Here is a 13,295-nt window from a genome sequence, read left to right as displayed (position 1 = left end):
GGTTTATTTCCGATAACGGTTCGAGATATATGAGTGTCGATCCAGAATTACTTCCGCTTATCATAGTAAATATTTTCAAAAGAAAATTTTAATTGAAGAAAATTTTATTTTGTTATCTATTCACCCATAAGATCGTTGCAATCTTATAACCATTTTTACATTTAAACAAGATTGAATTGCTTGTGTTTTAGGCTGTGTATTTATCTCTCTCATCCACACTTGTCAAATATGTTAAATCATTGCAGACCTTTTTTGAGATTCTGAAAATAAGTGATTAAAAATATTATTTTGATCCAAAATCACCAATGACGATGCGTTTGAGAATATTATTAAGTCCAACTACCCTCCAAGGGCATGGTGCTTTATTCTTCTATTTCTAAAATTGCAGGAAAAAAAATAGTAGATAAAATTTGAGAAAGAAAAGATTTACACGTTCTCACATTCTGCTCCAGCTAAAGTTAGTAATTTTCATTGAGAAAGGTAAAAAAAAGTTAGTAATTTCAAATCTCATCACTCTCTCTTTCTAATTTTACGGAACAAGTTACACGCTTTCTACCAGCATTGGTCCGTTTCCCATCTTCTCTTCATATAATATCCAGAATACCGTTTCTGTATCACCGGAGCCGAAAACTGTCGGCTCCTTCCGCCGTGTACTGCCATCAGCGACATATCGTAAATCGCTCTTGTCGACGGATCATAAAGCGTCTCATAAGCGTTGCGGATCTCGATGAAGTCTACGTCGTCAGATTCCGGCAATCGTTGCACCGCCGTGTCGGGATGATAAACCTTCGCTAGACTTCGGTAAGCCGATTTGATGTCTGTAGGTGATGCTCCTGGCTTAAGTCGGAGAATTTCGTACAGACTCTTCGCTGGCCGCCGTGTCTCGACTATAGCGGCTACGGCTCGGATTGAAACCCTGCGGCGGTTTGAGAAAGTTGAACTCGGTTTCTGGATGAATCTGGCGGAGGTGGAACATTCATCGGTGAATCCGAGGGGACGGACGGCGGAGAGAGCGGCGAAACTAAGCGTTGCCGCCATCGGAAAATTAAGACGCGTTGAGGGGTAAAATGGGAATGGGAATGGGAAATGTTGGAGCTTCTGTTTTGCGCTTAGAGATTATGTGATGAGTTTGTTTATATAGAGGTCAATGAAGAGAGAGAGAATGAATATAGATTAAAGGGTATATAAGGAAATTTGGTTTGCCACGAGGGATGGGTGTTTAACTGCATGGGGTCCATGATAGAAAAAGAAAGTGGAACAAATGCTGCAGTGCATTTGGAAAGGGCTTCTAGAAGGCAAGGACAACAATAGGATCGACATCAGAAGTACTACTTATTACTATAGGCTTATTACTCAGAAAAATATATCATGGTTTTATTTAACGGACTCTTTTATATAAATATTTCAACCAACTTCACTTTTTTTATTCCATCTTATAAATATTTCATTTTATATATGTACGGAATAAAAAGTCACCCTATTAGAATCATTCATTATTATTTTAGCTATAGTAAAAAATCATATATATATATATATATATATATATATATATATATATATATATATATATATATATATATATATATATACTCTTGTTAAGTATTATTTGGAGAAATCTCCTTGAAGTTCGTTAGGAGAGATCGCAATTGTCCTATATGATTAGGAAATTTATTAGTAGTTGTCTTCTTCTTTATGGATGAAGTTTCAATTTATACTGATCGACTCATCAATGATTCTTTAAGGCATGCCTCTTCACATTTCTTTTTATGGTTACTTCAAATAACGTCCATCGCCCTCTATAATTATCAGATAACATCATTTTCATCAATGTCTGTAACTCTCATACAACCATGGGGTAGTTTCGTAATCGTCTCTCGTGACTATCCATATGATATCCTAGTACTAAAGTTGGATCTGATTTATCATATGTTAGTGTTATCACGAGATCGGCTTTGACGTGCTTACTCCGTGTCTGAATGGTTCCTAACCGGATTCCAACATGGGTAAGACTATAGTTGTCTGGCCTAGTTGTGTTCACCTACTCGGTTTTCCAAGAACTCGGCCCCAGAGAATTCTGGGATGTACATAAGCCTCCCGATCACGAGATCCTATTGGATTTAAGTGTTCAGACAAGATAGTCTCGAAATTCCTTCTTCCTTAAACTGGTCTCCTATTCGGCGAGTTACTGTATGTCAATCATCTTAATGATGACTAATCTTTCTCTCTCATAGTCATGATGGCTTTTATGAGAACTCTCACTTGTCACCATTACTTTTCTTCGGTACATATTCTTGACAGTTGCAACTTTTCTTTGAATAAAAGAGGGACATGTTCTTTCACTTTGTTCATTTTATCATAACTAGTGGTTTTCCTAAGTGTCGGAGTCAAGTTCCTGTCACTCGATTTTCCTACAATCTCAAACCTCAGGTATCGTTTTCTTTTTCCCCCTTTTACTTTCTTCTTGCTTTTTTATTATGTCTTTAGTATGAGATTACAATCAATCGGGAGAATTCTCAATTTCCCTTACTGCTCGTGATAGAGATAGAATTTAGAATCATTGCATGATATAGTGTGAGGGTCACTTAGGTTGAGTGGATTTTGATCAGATTATTAGAGAATTTTATGGTAAAATCCCTTCACTTATTAGTAACATTGACTCAAAGTTTTCGTCCTCATGTTCTTTGGACACTCAAATGGAGGCAACAAGATCTTTGATAGATAAATAAGTTCTAAGTTACGACCATAGTATCATTGACGAAAGCTACATCTCGAAGCTTTGTTCTAATACCCTAGTCTCTTCAAAGAAACAGAAAAAAGAGATGTCAATCGCTTTGTCTGATTCTGGTGATGAGAGTGAAGAAGAAATAGCTAACAAGGTGATATCTTTCATTGGAAAATATGATTCCAGTAGTTAGTATAGTGATAAAGAAATCACAAATGAAGAGTTATTTGAAACTTATAGACTTTTATGTAGTCCGTGGAAGGAAGCTTTCATTATAGTAGAGAAACAAAATAAAAATATAAGTGCTTTACTTCTGGAAAAAGAGAAATCTGGCTCTACCATTGTAGGTCTGGAAGAGGAAGTTACCTTGTTTAAATCCAAGGTTGATAATATGGCAAATCATGTGTGTATGTTGAACAATGGTTCTAAAGCTCTTGATGAAATCTTGGAAGTTGGAAAGATGGCTAATGATGTGAAAGGAATATGATTTGACTACAACTTCATGAGCAAAGAAGCAAAAGTTCCCACTAAGAAGTTTGTCCCCCTGAGAAGAAAATTGAGGTTCTAATGAAGGATCATACGTCCCTGAATCCTGTTTGACATATGTACCCTTAGTACAAAAGAAACAAGAAATCATCATGGAGATGTCATCATTGTGGAAGATATAGTCATATAATATCCCATTGTTATAAGCTGTATGGATACCCTTAGTCGTATAACCAGCTAAGGTTCAACAGAAAAGGAGGCAAGAACATTCAAGCTAGGGAATTATGGAAGCCCAAAGAAATTTTCATAAGTCTCATAGATCACACATCTCTTAGAGTTTCCTCAAGAGAATATTGGTACTTTTATAGTGAATGTTCCTGGCACATGACTAGAGAAAAGAATTGTCTTGAAGAGTTGAAACTTTACTCTAATAGTTATGTTGCCTATGGTGATGGATCAAGATGAAAAACCAAAGTCATAGGAAAACTAGTCTATCCAGATCTCCTTAGCCTTGATGATGTATTGTTGGTAAAATGATTACTGCAAACTTGATCATTATAAGTCAATTATGTGATCAAGGTCTAAATGTGAGCTTCAACTAATCAAAATGCATTGTTTATAGAAAAGATCTAGAAGTGTTAATGAAAGTTTCAAGATCCAAAGACAATTGTTATTTCTGGGTATCTCAAAACAAAAGTCAACCCTCAATATGTTTGATATCCAATGTAGATAAGTCTAAGCTATGACACCAAAATCTTGGCCATCTCAACCTCAGGAGCATGAAAAATATCATATATGAAGATACTATCAACATATTTCCAAAGTTCAAGATTGAAGAAGGCAAAATTTGTTGAGAGTTTCAAAAAGGAGAGCTGACCAATATGTCCCACAAGAAGCTCTAGACTTTTTCCACCTCAAAAGTTCTAGAGTTACTTCATATGGATTTGATGGGGCATATGCAAGTAGAAAGCTTAGGTGGGAAGAGATTTGTCTTTGTGTGTATGGATGATTTTTCTATGTGCATTTTGATCAATTTTATTAAAGAAAACTATGACACATGTGATGTTGTCAAGATGGTGGAACATTGTGTTCAACAACTACGGTCTGGAGTTGGGATGTGTTTTGTAGGAAGTCTCACCTACTTTCTTGGTCTACAAGCAAAGCAACTAAGTGACATTTTTTCTAAAGCCTTAGAAGATGTTTCGTTTGAAAAACTAAGGGGTGTTATTGGTATTTTCATGTGCGAAATCTTATGGAAATTAATCCAAGAGAGGAGTGAAAGAATAAAAGGAAAATTTATCTCTCTTGTGATCATTGCAGCACATAAAATTTTGGAAAGCTCTTCAAATTAAAATTTTTCTCATAGCTACTCTTTCCTCACAAAAAAAAAAACTACCTACCACTATCCCACTATTTTCTAGCACATTTGTTCACCTTCATCTCTCTTAAGTTCCTCAAACTCATTCAAAAATGAGCCAAAAAGCTAATGAAGCTAAATCTTCTGAACCCAACTCTGTTACCAATTTGTATGGGGTCAAAATGCTGGGAGTAAAGATGCGGGATAAAGGAACATCAAATAAGCTAGGGTTTTTGGATCTAACAACAATATTGATGAACCTGAAGTGCTTTTAAACCATGCACCAATGCAAATGGTTGTTCCAATTGAAATTTCAACAAAAAAAATAAAGAGTTCTACCACTAAGAATAAGAAATCCTCTGAAAAGATAAGTCCCTCTGAAAAGGAACCATATGCACATGTTCATAAATCTATTGAATATATGAATATGGATAAGGAAACTGATTTCAAGACCACTGAAAAATTCATTGATCATGCTGAAACCACTCTTGAAAAACCACATGTGGAACCACATGTTGAGTCACATGTTGATTCACATGTTGAACCGAATGTCGAAACATATTTTCCAACATCTAGTAAACCACGGGCTGAACCCCCTATTGAACCAATTGTTGTTATTCTTGTATTTGACACTCATCTAGATGATGCTTCCTCTGAAGATTAGAGTGGTGTATAACCTCATCATGTAGAGGTCGATGTTCAAAGTAAGAAGGGTAAAGATAAACAAACTATTGATACTCCTATTATTGACTCATATCTGAATAATATCTTGAATGAAAACCACGAGTCCAATGAAGAGTGGAGAATGAGGATCCTCAAAACAAAAAGTATAAGGGTCAAGAAGAAGCTTAAAGGTTTTACTCCCAAGTCTGCAATGAAGAATATTGAGAAGGTGAAACATAAATGTCCTATAAAAAGGCCTTTGAAAAAGAAGAAGAGAGTAGAAGAAAATGTTGCTAAGAAGAAGTCTCTAAAGAGAAAACTTGTGCAAACAAATGACTCTGAGACAAATGATGTGCCAAATGTCATGGACATTGTAACCTCTTCTAGGAGAAATATTAGAGGAAAAAGGATTCCTGTTAATATTCCAGCTGCTCTCTTGGATAACGTATCATTCCACTCAGAAGTAAATGTGCAGAAGTGGAAGTATGTGTTTTAGAGAAGACTTGTTCATGAAAGAGAGCTTCGCAAAGAAGATATTGATTGTTAAGAAATTATGGATTTGCTGAAGGATGTTGGACTAATGAAGACTGTATCAGACATTAGTCCTTGTTATGAGAAATTGGTTAAGGAGTTCATTATCAAAATATCCATTGAATGCAAGGTTGAAGGAAGCAAAGAATTTAGGAAGGTGTATGTGAGAGGTTGATGTGTAAAATTCTCTTTTGAAATCATCAATGAGTATTTAGGGAGATGCCAGACTAAAGAATATGATGAAGTATCCTTCATTAACAAAGTTGCAAAAGAAATTATAGTTGGGCAAGTTAAGCAATGACCAAAGAAATATCTACTCTCTATTGAAAATTTAAGTGTAAAATATACAGTGCTGAACAAGATTGATGCAGCCAATTGATCACCCATCAACCATAATTCAGACATAACTTTTACCCTGACTAAGTTGATCTTTCTAATTGAAATCAAATATTAGCTTAATACAGAATAAATCTTAATTTGATCGAAATAAAAATTTCAATATTTTCAATAAAAAAATCAAAATAAAATCTTTTTCAAAAAGAAATGTCTTATAAAACACATCTCCAATTGAATAAGAAAAGCAGCAAATTTTATTGGAGCAAAATTTAATCAATTAAAATACCTACGAGATAAATGTCTGGCATAAAATCAGAACATATTACCTGATAATTTGTTTAAATTTGTTTTAGCAATCAACTGTAATAATAAAACTCTATACTATATTTTTTAGTAAATAAAATATTTTATTTATTATATATTTTGTTAATATTTAACGCAATACTAATGTTTGTAATTAATATCTACTATTGCATAATATTTGTTAGTATACACAACCAATTCAATCGTTAGTTTAAAGTCAATCGTTTCAAATTTATTATAATTTAAATTTTTTAAAATTAGAAAATATTTAATTTTAAAATTTAAAATTTTTAAATTATTGAGGCCAGTTGATCTAAGTTAAGAAAGAAAAAAAAAGTTTATTTAAAAATGCTGCACCGATTATTATTAACCAGCATATATTCCATTTTCTGTCCCAAGCCAGCGGCATTGTATACGTGGAATTTCAAATAATCAACAACTTGTTTGTTTTTTCCTTTTTACTAGTATTCCTCTGTAAATTCTAACGAGCAAAACAAGCGACAGCAATATAGATATTTTTTAATATTAGCTGAAAACCCCAATCAAACATCTTGTTAAGAAAATATCTTGGCTTTATATAGAATGATGTTTTTTAATAATGCATGAATTGTAATCTAAGATAAGATTCAACAGAAACTAGTGCATGCTAGAGTGGATGGAGGTTTTCTTTCTAGAAGCTTTTGTCGTTACATTTGTTGTAGTCTAGTTAAGATAATGAATAATGATAATGTCGATAGTACACGTCATGTGAGCTGTGAAAGAGAGAGACACGGATTGTTGAGAGTTGAGACTTGAGAGACCTACAAAGATGGGCCCACAGTAGACTTGCACAACCTCATTTTAATGCAAGCAGTGCCCTACACGTACAGAGTGGTTTTACCATGTTGCTAAGACTTCTAGAAGTTCTAGAAGGATTCTCATATACTAGAAGGATGACCATCAAAATTAGTACCTCTTAACCTTGATTAAAGTTAATTAAACAGTTTATTTGTGTACTTGGTTATAATTTTCGACCCTAATTAATTCAGTTGTTTAATGGTTACTTGAGTTAATAAATTTATGGTCATTAGAAGTGATTATTAGAATTTGTTTTACTTATTATATCCTTTAAATTTCTAATAGTACCTTTTTAATATGAAAGATCTTGGTCTATTTTATGAGACCAAATTTATGTTAACTAAGTTCTTTGATACGAAAGATTTTGGTGAAATATCTTTTGTGTTGGGAATTGAAATACATAGAGATAAACTATGTGGTGTATTTGACTTGTCATAGAGAGCTTATATCGATGGTGTCTTAAAGAGGTTCAATATGCAGAACTGTAAGTCAGGGGATGTTTCAATTACTAAAGGAGACAAATTGAATAAAGATCAATGTCCTAAAAATGAGATCGAGTTGACATAAATGAAGGGAAAACCCTTTGACAATGTGTTGGGCAACTTGATGTATGCTCAAGTATGCACTAGGCCTGACATTGCTTTCACAATTGGTGTCTTGGGACGATACCGGTCAAATCCTGGGAATGATCATTGGGTTGCTGCTAAGAAAGTGACGAGATATTTGTAGAGAACTAAAGAGTATATGTTTGTTTTTAGAACTTAGAAATGATTGGGTATACCAACTCTGATCTTGCTGGATGTGTTGATGATAGAAAATCTATTTCTGGTTACATTTTTATGCTGGTTGGAGGTGCAATATCATGGAAGAGTAAAAATAAAACTCTTGTTGCCTCTTCTACTATGCAGGCATAATGTGTTGCTTGTTATGTTGTTGTCACTCATGTTGTTTGGTTGAGAAATTTAGTGACTTGACTTCGTATTGTTGATTCCATTGTCAAGTCACTAAAGCTTTACTGTGATAACAGTGTAGCTGTATTATACTCTAAGAATAATAAAACTTCTAGCGGTTCTAAGCATTTGGAATTGAAGTATTTGACAGACAAAGATCTTGTAAAGAAAAAATGACATTGTTATTGAGTATATTGGCATTGATTTCATGCTAGATGATCCCCAAACTAAGGGACTTAGGCCCATTGTGTTCAAAAACCATGTTGAGAGCATGGGCATTGTGAGTTCTTTTGATGTACTTGGTTAGTGGGAGTTTGTTCTTTATACCATTTTCTTATCATGTTGTATTTATTTTGGACACTTTAAGTGTTGGATTGTCAAGTACTTTCTATTTTGAGAAATTGATATTACAATGAATATTGTTATTATTATTTGTCATTGTTTATTTATATGTCAATTCTTAAAATTGGGACTCAGTATCATTGGGACCACCGTACCTATGATCGACACTAGTTTGGACTTTGATGTATGGTTATAATTTTGAGCTTGGTATCTTCAGGACCATTATACCCGTGGTTGATACCATATTGAAGTTGAGGTATGATTTTAAGCTCGACATTGTCAGGACCACTGCGCCGGTGGCGACGCCATATTGGAGTTGGGGCATTATGGTTTGTAAATTAAACCATGCAATTTCTTTGACTTTAATGCATTTGAGAGAAATTGTTAAGGATTGACAAAGAAAATAGTTGTTGGTTGTAGGATCACATTGACATAATATTTTCTTGCCATACTCCACATTGATGACTAGTTGGCGGAGTTCGTAGTATTTGTAACCACTGGAGGTTTTATGTCAATGAAGGATATAATAATCATTGTGATTCAATATTGCTTGACTTTTGTTGGATGCAGTCATATTCAAACATTGCACCTGGAATCATGCATTTCCTTAAAATACAAACTCATTTTAAGAAATTAGTCATTAACCCGAGAGTCATTTTCAAAATGTACTTTAAAAATAAAAATCACACAATTGATTTTGTCCAAATGGGAGAATGTTAGATTTATCTATTTTTTTATAGGCTACAATCAATTATTATTTAGTTTGTGAAAAATAGGTTAATCGTGATTCTAATGTGGTGTATAAATAAGCCCATTTGTTGGTTTAGTGATATTTTTAATTAAAGGCCAAGTATCTTAAACCTGATTGGTGTGGGTAAAAGTGTGGGCTTTAATCCTTGACCCATAATGAGTTGGGACTAAGGTTATATATATTACATGGCTAGGTCCCCTCTGCAATCAGAAACATAACTGACAGCTCCACAACTTGTTGTTGGTGTAATCCCTAGAGGCCAATACTTTTGGTACTTGTATCGAATTCTTTATAAAAGGCTTTTTATTTATTATGTTTCTTTAATAAAGTCCCTAGAATAGCTAGTCCATTTAATGTATCAAGTGTGACTTGATCATGAGATCCCATTAAACATAAGGACATTATTCTTAAAGTATCTGTAGTCGAGCTTTGTTGAGAAATGGGATAACATTAAAACATTAGGACTATTATGTATATAGACTGATGATCACATCTCATGGATCATGGATAAGGAGTTATCGAGTCTTAAACATAGGTATGACTATTAGGAGTAATATTTATACCGGATTGACCCGTTATGAGAATACTACATAAAATGTTATGCAAAGTGTCATAAGTTATTCTCATGGTGATAGTGGTGTATACCATCCTTCGACTTGAAACCACTATAGACTCTAGATGTAGAGTCGAGTGCTTTATTGCTGATCAAACATGATCCGTAACTGGATGACCATAAAGATATTTGATGGGTACTCCATGAAGCATGTTGAGGGACATGAGTGACCTAGATGGAATTTGCCCATCTTGCATAACATGATAAATGTTTAAGGGTTCAATATTGAACTAGACAAGGATGACACGGTATATACCTTGTGTTCAATATAGACATAAGGTCAAAAGGGTAATTTGTACATACAAGTATTATCACAAAAAAAAGGATTTGTCAGATCACATGACATTTTCGTGTCTTGGATAGCAGTGATGTGTTGCTAGATACCACTCACTGTTTATTATGTTAAATACGTGATTTAATATAATTGCCAATATCGCAAAACCTATAGAGTCACACACAAAAGGACGGATTGATGAGAGACATAGTAAATAAGGAACACTATAAGGTACAGTGCACTTAAGTGAATTGTAGAATATCGTAAGGTACAGTGAACTTAAGTAGAATACGAAATATGGTAAGGTACCACGTGCTTAAGTGATCTTCGGTATACCATAAGCTATGGGCCACATACACTTAAGTGGACTTTTTAGCTTGCAACCCACACAAGTGGTTCTATAAATAGAACCCTTGTGCAGAAGCATTTCACTTGATGAAACTTTGTTTCTCTCTCTCTCTCTCTCTCTCTCTCTCTCTCTCTCTCTTTGTCTGTCTCTCTTTCTCAAAGCCTTCATTCGTAGCAGCTAGCACTGAGACTAAAGGAATCCGTTCGTGTGGACTGAGTAGAGGCGTTGTCACCATTCAACGCTCGTGATCACTCCTTAGATATGCATCAAAGGTTTTAATTGTCACAAGAGGTAACGGTTTCTATCACTGATCATGCCCATTCGTAAGGATCACTAAAGGAAATTTTTTAATTTCTTGCATTTTGGATCGCAATTTCCCTTCAGTGGTATCATAGCCACTTACGAAACCATGCATCTAATAGCTTGTTATTTTCTGTATTAATACGATTAAAAGACGGAATGAATTAAATAATAAACGAGTAATTAAATTTGGCATCATGTGTGTATGATTTGGATGATTGGTGTTGATTATGTTTCGGAATCCAACGTTAGTATGGTGAAGCAACGATACATCGATCGTCCATAGGTTACACAAATGAGATCGATCAATTTATATATATGATATAAGTAATTCTTATGCAAAATATGGTATATATGATATACTGTTTCTATTTCGTTCATTCAAACACTTAATGATTGTCATTCCTTTGAGCGATCAATGATCATTTGCTTCATAATCCGACATTAGTATGGTGAAGCAATGACATGTTGATCAATTAGGGTTCATGACGGTACAAGGGTTGTATTGTCAAAGAGTTATGTGATTAGGGTTTGGACTGCACAAGAGTTGTGTGTATGATCAATCGCCGAAATTTAATTTGGTTTATTTAATTAACAAAATTTAAATTAATAATACTTATATGTTTATTATTATTGTCTTGTGGTGATCAGTTATGACGTTAGTTTTCCTTTATTTTGTTTTTTGGATTTTAAAATACGGCTTGCGTATCGTGCCTCTCTTTTAATCTCTTAATGTAACTTATTTTCTCATCTCACTCCCTCGTATGTAAAACGAGTTTCTTATGTAATGTAATGTTATGAAGAAAGAGAAGAATACAATATTAAAGGATGACAATCTTGAAGATCTTACTTGGAGAAGATTAGATCGTTATTAGGTTAGCTTAGGTTCTCTCATTGGCTTGGGAAAACAATTGCGCTAGGGGCCATAACTGTTTCATTTTGTATGTATGTTGATGCATGTGAATGTATGTTGATGCATGTGAGAGACGATTTATATGACAAATAAGCCGGTGAGATCAAAATAATTGTAAATTCCCTCAAATTAAATATTAAGTTTATGCTTTCCAAGTTTTAGCACTCAACAAGACTAGTATCGAATAATGTAGGTTTTGTAACACCCTAAACCCCGCACATAATTTATCACATAAATTAAATATAAAATAAAACCACATAGGGTGTCACACATTCATAACACACATGACCTGCTTCAGAACACGAGTTTTAACAGTAAATTTCAATACACACATTTGTAATAAGGATGTTTACACGACATCCCACTTATCTGAATCATACATGAGATGTTTACACGACATCCTTCTCACCTGATCAGTATTATACATTCACAAAATAAGAAATTCATAACTTGTCACTGCATGCTCACTTCCATTTTAAAGTATCATCGCAACGAAATTATCATCACAATTATGGAAGATAAAGCAAGTAATAACATATAGTGTCAACTTCAATTGTAATAACAAAATAAGAGAGTTGTAATCAATCAACTCAACATCTTAAGAATTCTTAACAACAAAATTAGTCTCGTAACTTCAACATAATCAAACATAAGGAATAAAATAAGCTTTTAACCCAACCCGATGTTACATGATCAGAGCATGGTACCACTAGTAAAAGAGACAAAATAAAGAAGTAATTCAAGAGCTACCTTCCACTTACTTCAACAATACTACTCTTGAGTATCTGCATGATGCCCATGTAAAGGAAACATTCAAACATAAAGGGTGAGAATTCATTTCAATAATAACGATATAGAATGAAGAATAGAGTATAACATTTACATAATCGTGCACAATAATATATGACATTCTTACATCCAAATCATAATCAACATCATACACGACAACATCTCAATTTCAACATCATACAAAACCACATCTCAATTATCATTAACATCATATGCAACAACATCTCATCCAACAACACATCAACAACAACCAATACAAATGCAACACTTATGCAATGTACTCAACCCCGACTCGACATACATGTGGTACCAAATATGAACACTCAGATTCATCTTACTCCATGATCTCCACCATAGGATCGATTCTCTCTTGGAACTAGAGCACACCAAAATCGCTACCATCACCATAGGTAACACTTCACTAACCCCCCATAATAGGAATTAGCTACTCGCACCCGATCCATCACAATGGGATCGAGGCTCACCAAAACTCGTTACCATCAACATAGGTAATGCTTCACTAATACCCCATAACAAGAGTTAGCTACCCGCACCCGGTCCATCACCATATAATTGAGGCTCACCAAAATTGGACCGAAGTCCGTACACCAAGATGCATGACTCTCAGATAACATGCATTAACACAACAAGGTTCACCTAAAGGATCCCCACACACATCTCACCATTTATGCATCACATCATTCATTATGCAACAATCAATTCATGTTGCCACGTAAATAATATCAACAAACAGTAGCAACTCTTCAACATTATAACAT

General features: G+C 34.2%; 1 protein-coding gene across 1 annotated transcript; it reads right to left on the bottom strand.

Annotated features, from left to right (window-relative positions):
- Positions 1-324: 324 nt before the first annotated feature.
- LOC127084676 (chaperone protein dnaJ 11, chloroplastic) lies at positions 325-1,144 on the bottom strand. Its single transcript, XM_051025170.1, has one exon. The coding sequence runs from the start codon at positions 1,036-1,038 to the stop codon at positions 553-555; it is 486 nt and encodes a 161-aa protein (XP_050881127.1). The 5' UTR covers positions 1,039-1,144; the 3' UTR covers positions 325-552.
- Between the last annotated feature and the right edge of the window lie 12,151 nt (positions 1,145-13,295).

The sequence above is a fragment of the Lathyrus oleraceus genome, chromosome 5, assembly GCF_024323335.1.
Source record: "Lathyrus oleraceus cultivar Zhongwan6 chromosome 5, CAAS_Psat_ZW6_1.0, whole genome shotgun sequence".
NCBI lineage: Eukaryota > Viridiplantae > Streptophyta > Magnoliopsida > Fabales > Fabaceae > Lathyrus > Lathyrus oleraceus.
The sequence above is the reverse complement of the archived record's forward strand: the minus strand, read 5'-3'. Positions and strand labels throughout refer to the sequence as shown.

Excerpts from the sequence above, each read along its gene's own strand:
- LOC127084676 (XM_051025170.1), bottom strand. The coding sequence starts at position 1,038 with ATGGCGGCAACGCTTAGTTTCGCCGCTCTCTCCGCCGTCCGTCCCCTC.